Source organism: Amphiura filiformis, unplaced genomic scaffold, assembly GCF_039555335.1.
Source record: "Amphiura filiformis unplaced genomic scaffold, Afil_fr2py scaffold_54, whole genome shotgun sequence".
Lineage (NCBI taxonomy): Eukaryota > Metazoa > Echinodermata > Ophiuroidea > Amphilepidida > Amphiuridae > Amphiura > Amphiura filiformis.
In genome coordinates, this window is record NW_027305518.1 from 197,776 (window position 1) to 215,000 (window position 17,225).

General features: G+C 39.3%; 1 protein-coding gene across 1 annotated transcript in view; it reads left to right on the plus strand.

The window, feature by feature from the left end:
- The window catches only part of LOC140144430 (uncharacterized), a 39,666-nt gene that overhangs the window by 20,424 nt on the left and 2,017 nt on the right, over positions 1-17,225 (plus strand). Inside the window, exons 5-7 of the mRNA XM_072166241.1 lie at positions 5,718-5,834; positions 7,013-7,198; positions 7,990-8,100. Of these exons, the coding sequence (XP_072022342.1) occupies positions 5,718-5,834; positions 7,013-7,198; positions 7,990-8,100 (414 nt within the window). The remainder of the gene's footprint in view (positions 1-5,717; positions 5,835-7,012; positions 7,199-7,989; positions 8,101-17,225) is intronic.

The window sequence follows — 17,225 nt, forward strand, 5'->3', positions numbered from 1 at the left end:
AAATCATTATGAGAGAACAAAATATTAGTATCATCGGCAAATAAGATGAAATCAGAGTTTTTCCCAGTGTAAACCAAATCATTAATATATAAAATAAACAGTAAAGGCCCAATGATTGAGCCTTGGGGAACTCCACAACAAGTATTTAAACTAGATGAATTGTGATAATTAAAAGAAACAAATTGCGATCTATTTGTGAGATAATTTCTGAACCACTCGAAGGCTACACCACGAATACCATAATGAGCAAGCTTGGATAGGAGTATATCATGGTTTATGGTATCGAAAGCCTTCGAGAGGTCCAGGAATATCCCCAAAGTATGATTTTTTTTATCAAGCTCTGAAACGATTTTATCATAGGCCTGAAGTATTGACATTTCAGAGGAGAAATTAGGACGAAAACCAAATTGATTTTTATGAGGTAATTGGAAGCGAGAAAAATAATTATTAAGTCTTTTGTGAATTATACGTTCCAGAATTTTAGAGAAAACAGGGAGGACCGAGATTGGTCTGTAATTACTAAACGAATCATTCTCACCATCTCTGAAAGAATATGTGAAAGAATATACATTCCATTTTTATACGCTCTCCTTTTGGGATTGAGCACTTTATTCAAAAGATAGTCTAACTTGAGTAAAATGTTGTTATTGTCGGATTTATGTATGTAAAACACGCAGTTATCAACAATTGAGCGCTATAAATACACATTAATGTTTTTAACAAATACAATTCCAAAATATGGTACGTTTTCTGTCTTTGCTTGTCACGTGGTATGTTGAAGTAATGAAGTTGCGATTATATGTTTAAATTTTCACGATGACATATCAACAAGTCCTTGTGGCCTAGCGGTCTAAGGCGTTGGTGATATGTCGATACTGTATAGGCCTACATCACAGCGGCGCAGTGCAGCGTGAGTTCGAGCCCCGCCGGCGCCTCTGCCGAACTAAATTCCTTTTTTTTTTATTTTTATTTCATATTATGTGGCTGACAGAATGTATGTATGGCGAAGAGTGGTGTGCACGCTCTGCGAGCGGCACAAAAAGGTGATCGTAAAAGGTTTATTACGTGGAGGGCGGTGCACAGATTGAAACTGTCCTCTGACCCTGACTGACCTGCACTGTTTGTCACGTACACAGACCGTGACCTGGTACGCTGCGTACAAAGCAGGGAATCGCGACTGTTACAAGCTGTTACACAGGTCTCATAGTGCAGTTTTGTCCACGGCAAATTCACCGTGACATTTTCAGCCATAAACCCGCTTAGTGAAGATTAAACCGAAATATGCAGTACTAAACCATTATAGTAATCGATTGTCCAATGCACATTTCTTACCACGTGATAATATTAATGCAATGAGCGATCGAATTGTCCTCTACGGTCGACTAATCCAATCGATAATGACGCTATTGACATGTACGGGTGGAGCTCCACTGACTGAGTTTTGGGGATTTTTCACTGGTTTGCTATCATTTACTCATCAAGGCGCTCCACCGTTATTATAAGGACTATGCTAATAATTTAAAGATTGATATGTAGAAAATAATAAATTTGTACCTATTACTGTGTGGTGGCACACAGTGTCTTCGACCCTATATCTTCATGGCAGGAATCGCCATGGTAGGTTAAATCCACAGCCACGATTAGCCATTTGGTTCAAACCTTTAAAGCTCTTTTAAACTAATAATTAGTCGAGGGACATAACTAAGGCTACTCACAATAGCCGGGTAATCGATCTTGGTTGTGCGTGATTAAGCTTGTATACCCCATTGAGGTCAATGGTCATCGACTTTTATACTGCCTACAGTGAGTGCAGCAGCTGTACTACACGCTGCACGCTGTAGTCCATAACAGGACCAACGCAATATAAAATGGTCAAATTTTGAGTTCAAAGCGCACGGCCAATTTTCAAAGCGCATTCTAGCGACTATCATATCTGTTCAACACGTATTTCCAAGTTTATGAGACCAAATCTGGTTTCTTGAGAAAAAAATCATGACGGGAGATATTCATCATTTTCTAACCCGGTATCAGAAGATTTTCGTCTGATATCAAAATCGTGCAGACCCATTCCATGTCAACTCCAGGGATGTGCACCGCAGCACCTCTTCAATTTTTTTTTTCTTTTTCTGTGTGGTGGTAGATATTGATGAGAAAGTAAAATCCCGAAAATTTGAGCTTCATACTCCATTTCGTTTTCCCGTGGCATCAATTTGAAATTTAGGGGGGAAAGAATAAAAATGTGTCGCAATGCGAAAGACAACGTTTGGAGGTCCATAAATGTATAACGGGAACCCTTTACAACTTTGAAAAGTATGTATCCTGGGGTACTTATTTGTGTAGAATTCAAATCTGGCATCAGAAAACTTGTAACTCCTTTACTTTAAAAGATATAGGGCCCTCAAAATGCAACTTCGTCCATCCAGGACCAACTTTGGGGGTCAGAACTCCAAAAGTAAAAATAATTTTATTGTGCATTTTTTTGCCAGTCAGAGCCCTTTGGTAGGACATTACTCTTATCCAATATTGAGCCTATTAGAATACTTTTCTAATAGGCTCAATATAAGTCATTATACATGCGAAATCAAAAATGTGTACAACTCTATGCAGAATGCAAATCTAAGTGATGTGCTGAAGCCATCGAGTCCCAAAGCCAATATCTCTCAGAAATGTTCTCCAAGGACATATCTTCAACATACCTGAAGTTGATGGTGGATCAAAATGTCTGACATTGGTTTTCAGGGGGGTCAAAATGTACAAAAAATGTACAATTGGGGTTTTGCATAGGTAATATCTCAGCTAAAAATTGAAGAGGTGCTGCGGTGCACATCCCTGGAGTTGACATGGAATGGGTCTGCATAGCAATTCACGTGTATCGATCCCGTGTATTCATTTTAGTGTCCCTTCTGCACCAAATAATTATTAGCCAGGCGGTGTCGGTGTGTGGCAATCCTCTTCCAAACGCGACCAAGTCAGGGCGGCCCGGTAAAGCAAAATGTGCACTGGATTAACACGGGAGTTTGGATAAGATGGTAGATTTCCTTTCTCATACAAATGCATGCTCCCCCGTTATTAAAGCTTGTACCGGATTAAAAATTCAGATATTTTGAAAAGAATAAGTAATTTTATTGAAACATAGAGCAAGTACTAAAATCAGAGCTTTTATACTTTTTGATATTTGACGCTAATTAGTTTATCTCCTATGACCACAGCACAGCGCTACTAGTACGGGTCAATTACCTATGCGAGTGCCCCTGTGTTGTGTGCATACATCATGATGCAGTCATGGTCCATGGCAAAGGCGATTCGACCTTTGTGGCATTAAACCCAGTTAACAGGAAATTAATCCAGTAAATCGATTCAGTAAAGCAAATAAGCTCATGCATTCGATCACTAACGGCAACAACCTTCGGTCGATTACCCCAGCTGCAGCGTGTGTAAACTCTAATTTGCATAGAGGCTGTACGTGAAATTATTGATTGGCTCCAAACAAAGGATTTGAACCGGTGCACGTAATCATGGCGCAGTGCAGTCCATTCAATCAAATGTTGTCATCAACCTATTTGATCGCAGTGCATTGTTATGTGTGTGAGACGAACTGTCGCGGTTGATTGCAATCAAACAAACGATGTCTTATGTATTACTTTGTTCCGTGATGAAAATCGTGATGTTTTATTCAATCACTCTTGAAAAATGTATTTCTTTTGTAGGCCTATTACTTTGTTTTGTGATGAAAATCGTGATGTTTTATTTCATCACGCTTTAAAACAAACGATTTCTCATGTATTACTTTGTTTCGTGATGACAATTTTGATGTTTTATTTCATCACTCACGAAAAATTGATTTCTTATGTATTACTTTGTTTCGGGATGAAAATCGTGATGTTTTATTTCATCATCACGCTCTAAAACAAACGATTTCTTATGCATTATATTTGTTTTGTGATGAAAATCGTGATGTTTTATTTCATCACGCTCTAAACAATAATTATAGTTACATGCATTTCAAGAAAAAATCTTATTAAAACGGTAGGCCCTATGTTGTTTAGAAAAAATGTAGAAAGTGATGATGATGATGATGTCGATGATGATGATGATGATGATGATGATGATGATGATGATGATGATGATGATGATGATGTCTCCAAAAGTGTCCCGGTTGGTTTTTCTTGCCCTAAATCGTGCGTATCTATTAATAAGGCACTTCAATAATCAATAATCAGTCCCGTGACGGCCTCCACTAACTAGCTACTAACTTGGGTTTATGGGCGCTGATATTTCATGTTCACTGTCACTTATTTATCAGAAAAGTGCGACCATTTGTCAATCACCTACAGTACCCAATTTCGGCATATTATATCAGAAACTCATCATGATGATTGCCAGAGAATAGTTAAAATGTAGCTTGTACCGTTTTTTGTGGCATCCTTCAGAAGTGAGCGGTCCGATACCAATATTTTCGGTCAAATCTCCATTCAATTAACACGGGGAGTTGGCTAGCTATGCCTTGCCCTCACTCATATTTTACAAAAGTGCGACTATTTCTGAACATCTAACCTAGCTGTAATTTTAGGTCATGTTAGAAAAATATATTTGCTAGAAGTTTGGAGAATAGCTAACATATTGGCTGGTTATTTTTCACACAGTGATGTTAACTAGGCAAGTGCCCATTCTTCCAACGTAGATCATTTGTAAAGGTCACGCGTCAATGGTGAGAGCACTGTGTATTGTGTATAGGAAAACGGACAGTAACTGCAGTATGTGTAGTTAACATTATATACTTCATTAATATATTCTTGTTCATTGATTGGTTAAAAGTGGACCACATGACCAAAAATAGTTCTACCATCAGTACGCCTATCCGTAAATAGTACCTCTAAGCCGTAAATAGTATTTTCAACGTCCCGGATGAGCCGTAAATAGTACCTCCAAGCCGTAAATAGTACTTTTGACCATGCCTTCCGCGTGCGCGCATTCGATGCGACGGAACAGTTCAGGCACGCGAAACCGCCATAGCGTGATTTCGCGCTGCTGTAATTGGTTAGCCCGATAAGTTAGCCTATTCGATTTTTTTGAAGGGAAAAATATTAGGTTGTGTTTAAATTGGTTGTGCTGTTCACTCAGGATAGAAGCTGGAGAGTCAAAACGTCAAATAAATTTCTTTTAACCGATCAATGCACAAAGAACATATTAATGAAGTATATAAAACAAATATATACTGCCTTTATTCGAAGTTCTGGTTAAAACTATGGTCCCTCGTTGAGATCAATTAATACTATTTTCCTTCGGGGCTGCGCCCCTCAAGAAAATAGTACTATTGATCTCACCTCGAGCCCATAGTTTTAACCAGAACCTCTCATGGCAGTATATATTTGTATAATAACTGCATGATGTTGTCCTCAGAATCGGTATAGGCAGTTTGTACAGAGTACCGCCGGCCTGTATAACCTGGGGAATACATTTGTGTTAAGTTTTTAAGCTAGTCTGACCATTTATTGTGATTTGACCGTATTATTATTATTATTATCATTTTAGTCATTTCTATATGGTTAATAATACTTAAATTATTGTACCAGGTAATAGCAAAAGCAAGCACCGTGTTGGTCTTACATGGGTTTGGACAAAACTATAGAACTAAGGTGTTTATTCACAGATATTAGAAATATCTGTGGTTTATTTCATTTTGATACGTTGATACTGGTCTGTTATCTACTATATAGAATGCCTGGCCTGAAGGAAGGCCTGAGTTTAGGGAAAACTTGGAAGATCTGCTGCTTACGGGGAAAGAGCTTCTACATCGTGTGCTAGAGGTCATTGCCAGAGGGTTGAAATATGAGGTAAGTACGTATTAGCAGCACATGCACCCTGAGTATAATATAATTGAATACATGAATACAAAACCCACTCAAGTCCATGGGAAGTGATTTTGAGAGAAAAACCTGTGTATCATTTTAATTCCTTAAGTTAGATTTACCTGGTCAATATGGCAAGTTTTACGTGCAAATGAGTGGATTAAACTGTATAAAGTATGACGATTAGCATTTCAGGGACTTTGTAGGGTTCATTTTAAATTTTGGATTTGGGTGGTTTTTTGTATCATATACAAAGACAACAACGTTGGAATGAGATTACCACTAGTAGGATAATACAAAATAAAGTACACAGGTATGTATAATGTTGATAAGCATTCTGCCATGTAATATAAACCACACACGTTCCTTTATTAAACCCATTTTTTTTTCAAACGTTACTCTCCAGCAATGAATGTGTTACAAGTGGACTTTTATACATACTGGATTTCAATCAATGTGTTACAAGACTCAAATCACGGAATTGGGTGGTTCTTTCATACATGCTATTTCTCACATGCTCAGTAGACACAGATGATGAATTTGAGTTGTTCTTTCATACATATGACAGGCCTATGTATAGCAACAATTTCCCATGCTTAACTCAATTTGGCCAACGTATGGACTTGGGTGGTTTTGTATTCAATTCTAGGGCGGTAGGCGGTGACAATCCCCAGCAAAAATCTCCGCCACACACATATTTTTACCTCAGTACAACAATAAGGGCGCCATTTACATGAAAATACACAAGGTATTTATTTCACGGGTTTGGATTTTTATGGGCCATTGTATGGTAACTGAAAAATTATTGACACTACAGATGTGAGCATTGGATATCAAGTCCATAGAAAGGTGGAATAATCAGGCCTACATAATTATTTTTGCATGCACATACCCAGCAAACACAAAACGTTTTCGACATCATTCGCAAAAGGTTATAAAAGGATGTCAGAAAAAGTTTAAATTTCGGCTTATATAAAGGATATAAAACGTTTTCATAACGTCCAAAAACATTTTTGATAACCTACTGCAAATTTTTTAACATAATGTTATTTGAGTATTGACAAAATATTTGAAAAAAAATGTTTGCAAAAAAATAGTTCCCTTTGTACCATATTTTTACCTATTTTAATATCATTATCCTTACGCGAATGGAAAACATGTAGGACCCACTGATTTTCGTGAAGAATCACCAGAAAGCAGGAACAGCTGAGGGCTGTACGGCTATACGCTTGAACCATTACCCGCCTACTGCTGACATTGAAGTGAAGGAAAATCAAGTGAGATGTGGAGAACATTCTGATTTTGGCAGTATCACCTTCCTATTTCAGAAGGACAAAGGTGGCTTAGAGGTATGATTGACAGTGACGTAGCGTGTGTCATCCGGGACGAGAATTAGTATACCGTAGATATTTGAACAGGGAGTTTCATTATGGTTAGGGTTAGGGTCCTCCTATTCATATTATGTTATCTACCGAAAAAAATATTGCATCCGGGACGCTTACTTTCTTTCTGCAACCACAATGGGCCGCAATTAGCGCCGTTCCTAAGGATTTTGCCGCCCTAGGCAAAGCCTCTCCCTGCCGCCTCACCAAAGCATACCAAAAAAAGGTTAAGGGGGGTTACCCCCTTGAAAACTCATCAGTTTTGACCTATTTGTATACTGCCCATTTCCCTTTTCTTTCTCCATTCCCGTTTTTTCTTTTTTTCGCCTTACCTGGTCTAATGCTCGGAACGGGACTGACTGCAATACACATAGCCCCGGGGGCTTTGGTTAAAGGTATACAGGAATATGCCACGGTTTTAGGGTACACTGATAACCAGAATGGAGTCAAGTGACTCTCAAAGTGGAATAAACTAGTACTGACTCTCAAGAGTCGCCTGACTATCACAAGAGTCAGTTGACTCTACCCGTGGAGTCAATTGAATCTACCTGTGGAGTTGTGCATGACGTGGTAGTTATTTGACACTGACTCTCAAAAGGAGTCGGACCTGACTTTCACTACAGGCCAAAATTATCAATGCACAAAATCGCTCATGATAAATGGTTAGATACCACCCTTTGCCAACCGTCACTATCATGACTATATCGATATCCTTAAGGTTTATGACTTTCGAACGTGAATGGTTTGTACACTTACAGGTTTTGAATCGTCAAGGACAATGGGTATCAGCTCCACCAATTGATGGGACTATAGTTGTCAACGTCGGTGATGCTCTGCAGCGTTGGTCTGCTGACAAACTGCTTTCATCAGTAAGTGTTATTAAAGCCAGACTATTCGCCGTAGAAGTGACGTAATAATCGGATTAACTACCATATCAATAGATGAATACAATTTTTGAGTAGATCGCCCTGCACTACAAGTAGATTGCACTAATCACCCGTGTATGTCACACAGCATCATCATCCCTATATCACCGCGTCAGAAATTGACAGTAGGGCGAATCCACTAGTTCAACAGCACGGCATGGCGATTTTGTTCCGCCGTGATTTAATAGTTTCGAGATAAAGGCCGAGCACTCCAGGCAAAGTATAACACACAACCTATACCTGTACGAACACCATCTGTACGATAGATACCTAACATTTGTTTTCCACTACGCATATACACCAATCCGACTAAGCCATTACTGCGGTGTCCCCGACCCTGCCTGCACGTAAAACTGCGGTGTCCCAAGGTCGGGGGTTCTATCATTTACTTGTTAGTGTGCTATACAGAATTGTACACAACAGTGATTTTCAATACATGATCATGAATTCATTGAACAAGTTAAATCTCCCGCACTGGTACAACTGTGGTACCGTCAATAGAGGGCCAAATACAGTAAACGCTTCTCGGATTGGTGTATACGCATACTCCGCTGCTGAAATCACAGTCTGCGCATGCTTATTACCCTCTTTAACGTTATTAGAAAATTCGATTTTTTTTTGTCAGTTTTTGTTATCATATATTTTTTCAACACATATATTCAAGTGCAAGCCTTACAATTGGTTTTTACAGAAAGCAAAAATAAAAACAGATCTAATTAGTATGAATATCAAAAGGATATGACACCACCATATGAATGATATGATAGTAGCATGCACAACTCGGGTACCTTATTGGTGAAATACCAAACGCCCGTCGCTCACCAACGGAGTATAGGCCTATAGTTCATTATGTAAAGTTTTCATGGGTTTGACGCATTTACTCAGCTCACTTCATTCATGCTTGCACATATCGCTGAGCAGTCAAAAGGGCAGTGTAAAGTCGTGAGTGGGCCATAACATTATGGGAATAAGGGATTAGTTTTTTTTATTGTGAGTGTGACTCATGGACTGAATAATTCTAGAATTCAACATGCTTGAACTTGAAGTTGATAGCAAAAACAAAACTAGTTCATTCCCAATTCAATTGTTAAGCTTAAGGTTATATAATGGATTTTTCAAGGCTTGATTCCATAGGGGCGTAGGTTAATAATCTACATGCACGAACCTATGAAACCGTGGCACGTGAGTCATCCTATGTTGCAGGGATAGGGAGGGGGCAACCATGATAGGGGCTGCCGGGGGCGGTTTTCTGCAATTTTCCTATGGTATTTTCTAAATTTTCAATTTTAAAATATTATCCTTAGATGGTATCTGTCGTGAAATAAATGAATGCTGCTATAGGCTATAATAGGCCTAGTAGGCCTACCCTGATTATGCAATATATACAACAATAACTACAACAACAATAACTACAACAACAATAACAAAACCAACAACCAATATCTAATTTGTAAAAAATGTTCATGACGACATAGGCCTATATAGGCCGCGCCTATTTAGACGAGTAGGCCTATTCCTGAATTATATAATAATAAAAAAACCGGCAAAAACAATCAATCACTGCAGTCAGAAAGAAAGAAACGAACAAGAAAGAAGACAGAAAAAGAGAAAAGTAAGAAAAAATTGAAAATAATAGAACTGGACCGCACTGGGACTCGAACCCGTACTAGTCGTCGTCCAGCTCAAAAACTATATGTTACACAGTCGAGAAGAGTATGGGTAAACGCTAATCAACTGCGCCACGGAGGAATTTACGAAAATCGATGCTCTCAAACTGACTATAATATGCAAGAGTGCAAACAGGCTGTTATGATAAACAAGCGCATTCGCTACTTGCACGGTTCCGCCATTATGCACTATGTGCGAGGAGAGCCTCGAACTGGCAGCATACATGAAAGGAAGAATTGTGTAACCTTACACAGAACGTTATGATAAGGATAATGAACTGAGTGCAATGCATTCGTCAAGATAATCGCACGCGCCGTGGAGTTATCGGCTCTCAAGCTAAATGCAATAACTCCATGGCAAGTGCAATTATCTTGACGAATGCATTTGCACGAGTACATTATCCGTCATACACTTTGAGTGTAGGCCTATTAAAACAATAGGCAATATTAATTGCTGCATTCATTATATTAGTTTTAATATTAGGGAAAATATCTTACATTTTAAAAACACCGTCAGGACATTGACCAGCTACGTAGCATTTAACTGGTAAAGAAAATCAATCCCTGTAATCAATCCCTCATTTCAAATATATTGTTTTGGTTTCTCTTTTGTTCAGAAACCAAAAATCAAGGGATTAAAAAGTAGAGCTGATCTGATCTGCAATCATAACACTATTATGCTGGGAGGACACAGTATAGGGTATATAACCAGAAGTATACAATAGCCTATTGTGCTAACATAATTATTATCATGATTGATATCGGAAATCTATCCCGCGGACGACAGTTGATGCTCTCTGTCGAAGGTAGGTGGCATATTACACTCACGAGTTCTAGGCCTAGAAATCATATACATGCGCGTATACTGAAGGATGGGGTGGGGTGGGGAATTTGTTTGTTTGTATGAAACATAAACGATGCATGGAGATGATTTGATTATGAATTAGTTTATTATCCCCGGGAAGCACAACCCATACCTCTTTAAGAGGGGGCTCCCCTCCCTATATAACCACCTCTTTCCTAAATTACCCCTTTCCCCTCCTCCTCCCCTACATTCGATATCTTCATCTCGAGCTCTCCTCCCCTTCTCTTTCACTTCCAATGCTCTCTCTCATATGTTTCTCTCTCTCCCGGCCCATATCCCCCTTGCCCTCCCCCCCCCCAACCCCCCCACACACACACACACCCCCACCCACCCCAACCTTCTCCCCCCTATCTTCTACTTTTTCCAGGAAAATTGCTTCAGTAAAAGTCATTAGGTTATTAGAGGTCATATAATGGCCTTCCATCGATTCTGGTACATGGGATTAAGGACATGAATCGATTTTGTTTATAGCACCTATTTCAAATATATTGTTTTGGTTTCTCTTTTGTTCAGAAACCAAAAATCAAGGGATTAAAAAGTAGAGCTGATCTGATCTGCAATCATAACACTATTATGCTGGGAGGACACAGTATAGGGTATATAACCAGAAGTATACAATAGCCTATTGTGCTAACATAATTATTATCATGATTGATATCGGAAATCTATCCCGCGGACGACAGTTGATGCTCTCTGTCGAAGGTAGGTGGCATATTACACTCACGAGTTCTAGGCCTAGAAATCATATACATGCGCGTATACTGAAGGATGGGGTGGGGTGGGGAATTTGTTTGTTTGTATGAAACATAAACGATGCATGGAGATGATTTGATTATGAATTAGTTTATTATCCCCGGAAGCACAACCCATACCTCTTTAAGAGGGGCTCCCTCCCTATATAACCACCTCTTTCCTAAATTACCCCTTTCCCCTCCTCCTCCCCTACATTCGATATCTTCATCTCGAGCTCTCCTCCCCTTCTCTTTCACTTCCAATGCTCTCTCTCATATGTTTCTCTCTCTCCCGGCCCATATCCCCCTTGCCCTTCACCCCCCCCCCCACACACACACACACACCCCCACACACCCCAATCTTCTCTCTTCTATCTTCTACTTTTTGCAGTAAAAATTGCTTCAGTAAAAGTCATTAGGTTATTAGAGGTCATATAATGGCCTTCCATCGATTCTGGTACATGGGATTAAGGACATGAATCGATTTTGTTTATAGCACCTATACAATTACAGTAGTGGCCCTTTTGTAATGTCGAATGCAAATATTTCGATGGTCTATATATTTTCACAGTGAAATCAGCTTAGGCTATTTCGTAGTCTCAAGCCAATGCTTTCAAACTAAATCAATGCTTTCAAATGTAGACTGTTTTGTTCGACTTCTCTGCTCGTGAATATTGCACTGCGAAATTTAAACATTTCTTTTGTATACTTAGATCAGGTAACTCGAAAATCCTGTAATTTTATTCGTCACACCACTTATAAGAAACTGAAACCAAAACCGAAACTACCTGTCACAAATGTTTAGTTTTAAACAAAAGGTAGAAACAAAGAGATCGATATCTTGTGATTCAAGTGGTTAGGCAGGACAATAGGAAACCACGTGACCAAAACCAAAACCAAAACTAAAACTATATATTTGAAATGAGGCAATGGTATCGATTGCGCCATACGTCATACTTAGGTAACTTATTCACGCATGGTTTAATTGACTTGACTTTATGTTGTGATCATTTAATATCGTGGTTTCGAACACAGAGAGCACTGAACCAGTTGGAAACGATCGATTTAGATGTCAGACTAGTACTACGGTGAATATCAACTGGACTTTATAGCTCTATAATTTGAACTACTTATATTAAAACACACGACATTGGGATTTAACAATTTGTTCAGTATTATCATAGGCCTTCAAACACATGTGTTTGAAGGCCTATGGTATTATAAAGCATGATCATGATATTATGCGCTAGTGTGTGTTTCCTGTGCCCGGCTATGTTATTTTAGATATAGGCCTACATGTATTTCATTTGTAAAATGCTGAATATTTTGCAATGGTGTCATCTTGTATAATTATGATCCACCTGTTTTTGGCCCTTTTTAATTAATAGAAGCTCGATTATTCTCATTTGATGTTTGATTTATTTGAGGTCATTAATCATAATTTATGACAATGATATTTGCAAGGGTGCAACTCTACTAGTCTTATTACAAGACTGCCCTATCCCAACCCTAAACCCTAATCCTAAACTCCGTAAACGAGGACTGGACTCAAGTCTAGCGAGTTGCACCTTATTCGGTAATTGTACACTATTATAGAACACCGTTTGTAACTATACCATTTTAACACCACAGAATGTATATTCGTACTTTTTGTTGGTATATATATCGAACAGACAATTATATAGTTATGTGATCTCTGTGTCTAAAGCGCCACCTAACTCTACTTTATGGTTATGTGAAAGTAGTATTTCTAGTATTTGAGCGTGCACGTATTATCTAGAATCTATTGTTTAGCGTGCAGGTTTTAGATAATGCATTGTTTAGCGTGCAGGTTTATATAATTTGGGCTGTGAAGGGTAGTTCGCGAAAATAATGCACGGGAGAAGAATACATAACGATGAATAGAAACGGGCACTAGAAGTGTATGACTAGTTCAATTCCCATTCATGTATGCTGCCAGTTCGAGGCTCTCCCCGCACATAGTGCATAATGGCGGAACCGTGCAAGTAGCGAATTGCCCCCGCAAAGTCGGACGCATCGATGACGAAAAAACTCGTTTTTTGGAAAAGTAGCTTCAATTTGGAATGAAAATCAAATGATAGCGTAATTGACAGACAGTTGAGAAATAATGTTGGTAGTTAGATGTCAAAATTAATGTTCCACAATCAAGATATCGATAATGTAACAAAACAGTTTTTTCTCAAGCAAGATTCTCGAAAATATTCCCCAAAAACGGGCTTATAAAATTTAATCGGTACTGTATTTGATTCTTCCCCATGGCAACATTATTTCTTTGATCGATTTGTAGTACAATACAAAAAAGAAGAAAACAATCACTCGGCGTGGTTTTATACGGGGCGCACATTTGAAAAAAAAACGTCATGGAACGCGTTTTTGATCTTGTGAACATGGTGCGTAAACAGGATTTAAACGAAGGATTTTGAAATTTATTCTAAAAATTTGTATACACACACAAAAATAATGTTAAGCTACATCCAATGCACCAACATTTCACTCGCTGCAATATTTGATTACTGAGAAAACTCTGTTTTAGAGAACAACTTTATACGTCGTTTATATGTTTTTTATACGTTTCTTTGTGTAACATAGTACAGTCAAGTTTTCTGTGAGCAGCGTAATGTTTTGTTTAAAATACAATTGAAACCCCCACGTTGTAGAATCGAATCGCACATTCAGTAGAACGGCTGAAATTGGCTTTGTGGAGTAGTGATCATGCACAAAAACTGGGGAAAAAAACCGCATGTTGAAGACAGTGACCAATGGGAACCACTTTCACATATGAGTTAGAGAAAATATTAACGAATCAAAATCAACGTTCTAAAAGACTGGCAGATACCAGGAAGTATCTCAAATGAAACCTCTTGTGACAATCGGCAAGCTAAAATAGTGCATTTCTGTGTACGGAAGGCCAAAATCATGAGAAGTACCTTCACTTTGAGTAAAAAACGCAGGTTATTCTCATACTTTATTAATTTCAAACTTTCTCTAGAAAATTTCGTCATTAAATAAGCTTCATAATGATAGGTTCTAAAAGACTGTACGATAAATATCTTCTTTTAATCACAGGAATATCATGAAAAGTCGGGTTCAAGTGGTTGTTGATTCCCATATTTTTGTACATGGCAATTGGCGGTGTGAGCAAATGCACCGCATTTTACATAATGAGTATATTTTGTAAAGTGGCACTTGATGGTGTTATTACAATTCCACGTGATTCCTTGCTGGGAAAAAGTATTATTTACATGCGTGGACGCTGTGTGTCAGCAAACATATATTGAATACAATACCACTCTTTTCAAAGATACTAAGTCTTACAGGGTAAACGTCCTGGTCTACCTTCACGATGGCGGGGGTTGTGAGCCGACTGACTTGTTCAGTAGGTGGCGGACAGACCAGTGTGGCTAGGAGAGGATTGTCTCACCCGCCTAGCTAGTTATGAGCGAAACTGTTTCATGATGAAAGGAAATTACAGCACCAGGGTTCCAGCCCCTGCATTAACAAACCAGCCAGTCCAACCAATGGGCCTACCTACAGTAGTGCAGCATGACGCTGCAACTCTAAATCTAATCGGAAGATTTGATGGTTCTCCCAGAGCGGGACTAACACCAAGTCGAGCCCCAATTAGCGGAGCTGAAGCTGACAAACCACTCAACAGGATAGCTTTATTAACTACAAAAGCAACGATTGGTACAGGAACATGGAATGTTCGAACTTTGCACCGATCTGGCAATCTTGAGATATTGCTAAACCAAATGGAGAAATTTAATTGGCAAATTTTAGGAATCTCCGAAACCCACTGGTTAGACTCTGGAGAATTAACCTCAGAACGATACAAAATTTTATGATCTGGGAATGCCACAACTCATCGTGCCGGAGTAGCCCTCATACTAAACAAGAAGGCACAAAACGTGTTTCGAGATAGTTTCGAGATAAAGGCCGAGCACTCCAGGCAAAGTATAACACACAACCTATACCTGTACGAACATCACCGCTGAGGTAATACAGGCACCAGGTGACATAGGAATTGAAACTTTCCACCAACTCTGCAAGAAGATCTGGATCACTGAAACCTTCTCCGATGACTGGGGGAGGGCAATAATTACACCAATTTTCTAGAAAAAAGATAAGCTGGATTGCGGCAACTACAGAGGGATCAGCCTTCTCAGTCACGCATGTAAAGTCTTAACCCTCATCATCCAAAGGCGTATCATGAATAAGACAGAGCAAATTCTTTCTGAATCACAAGCAGGATTCAGACCTGGGAGATCAACCATCGATCGGCTCTTCACACTTCGACAGATAATGGAAAAGTACCTTGAGAAGAAGAAAGACCTTTACTGCTGCTACATCGATTTTGAGAAAGCCTTCGACTCTGTATGGCAAGAAGGGCTTTGGAAGGCCCTCGGCTTCTCCAGCAAAATCATAAGACTCTTGAAGGCCCTATATCAGAAATCCACAAGTGCGGTAAGAGTAAATGGCGATCTAACAGATTGGTTCAAGACACTGGTAGGAGTGCGTCAAGGCTGCGTAATATCTCCACAACTATTTAATATCTTGCTAGAACTAGTAATGCAATACGCCCTTCACGAAAGCAACAAAGGGGTTACTGTCCAAGGCCAGATCATCACCAACCTACGCTTTGCTGATGATATTGCACTTATTGTGGAGAAGGAAGAAGACCTCCAAACACTTGTCAATCTTGTTCACGACAGCAGTTCAATATTCGGATTAAAAATCAACATAGCCAAAACTGAAGTCCAGGTCATCAGCAGAGTACCAAAGCAAATCAACATCAATATAGATGAGAAACAACTTGTCCAGGTTGAAAAGTTCACCTACCTGGGAGAAACAATCAGCCAACAAGGATCCTGCACAGATGACATAAAACTCAGAATAGGGAAAGCAATAGGGGCCGTTCAGAAACTTCAAAACACCGGAATTCCAAGGACATCCAAACACATACCAAGACAGAGCTATACAAAGTCCTTGTCCTCTCAATATTGCTCTACGGAGCCGAGACCTGGACACTGAAGAAAGTCGATGAGGACAGACTCCTCGTCTTTGAGATGATGTGTTTAAGGAAGATACTGGGTGTCACAAGACTGGACAAAATCCGTAACACAGCAATCAGGAAGCGCCTAGGTATCGAGCAATCTGAGGTTGATAGGGTAACTCTGCTACTTTGGTCACATCCAAAGAATGACACCATCACGTTACCCCCAAACTTCTGATCGATGCTCACATCCATGGGGACAGACCCAGAGGTAGACCACCAAAACGATGGCTAGATTGCATCAAGGCTGACTACACCAAATTAAACCTGAAGTCTGTGGTGGAGGCTAGTCACCAATCCATAAACAGACAGAAATTGAGGACCATCGTGAAACAGATGCCACTACTCAACCCCATGTTGGAGTGAACGGCATAGGTCAAGGTAGGTCAAGTCTTACAGGTGCGAGTGATCCATACTGCAGTTACTGTCCGTTTTCCTATACACAATACACAGTGCTCTTTCCCATTGACGCGTGACCTCTACAAATAGCCTACGTTAAAAGTATGGGGATATGCCTAGTTAACGTCGCTGTGTGAAAAATAACCGGCCAATATTAACAGTGCTCTTCTAAAATTCTAGACAATATAGTTTTGTAACATGTCCTAAATTTTTAGCTAATTTAGATGTTTGGAAATATGCGTACTTTGGTGTTTTAGGAAGGATATGTAAACGACAGATAACACCAAAAAATATGAAGAAATTATTTCCAAACCGTGTTAAGTCTGCAAACC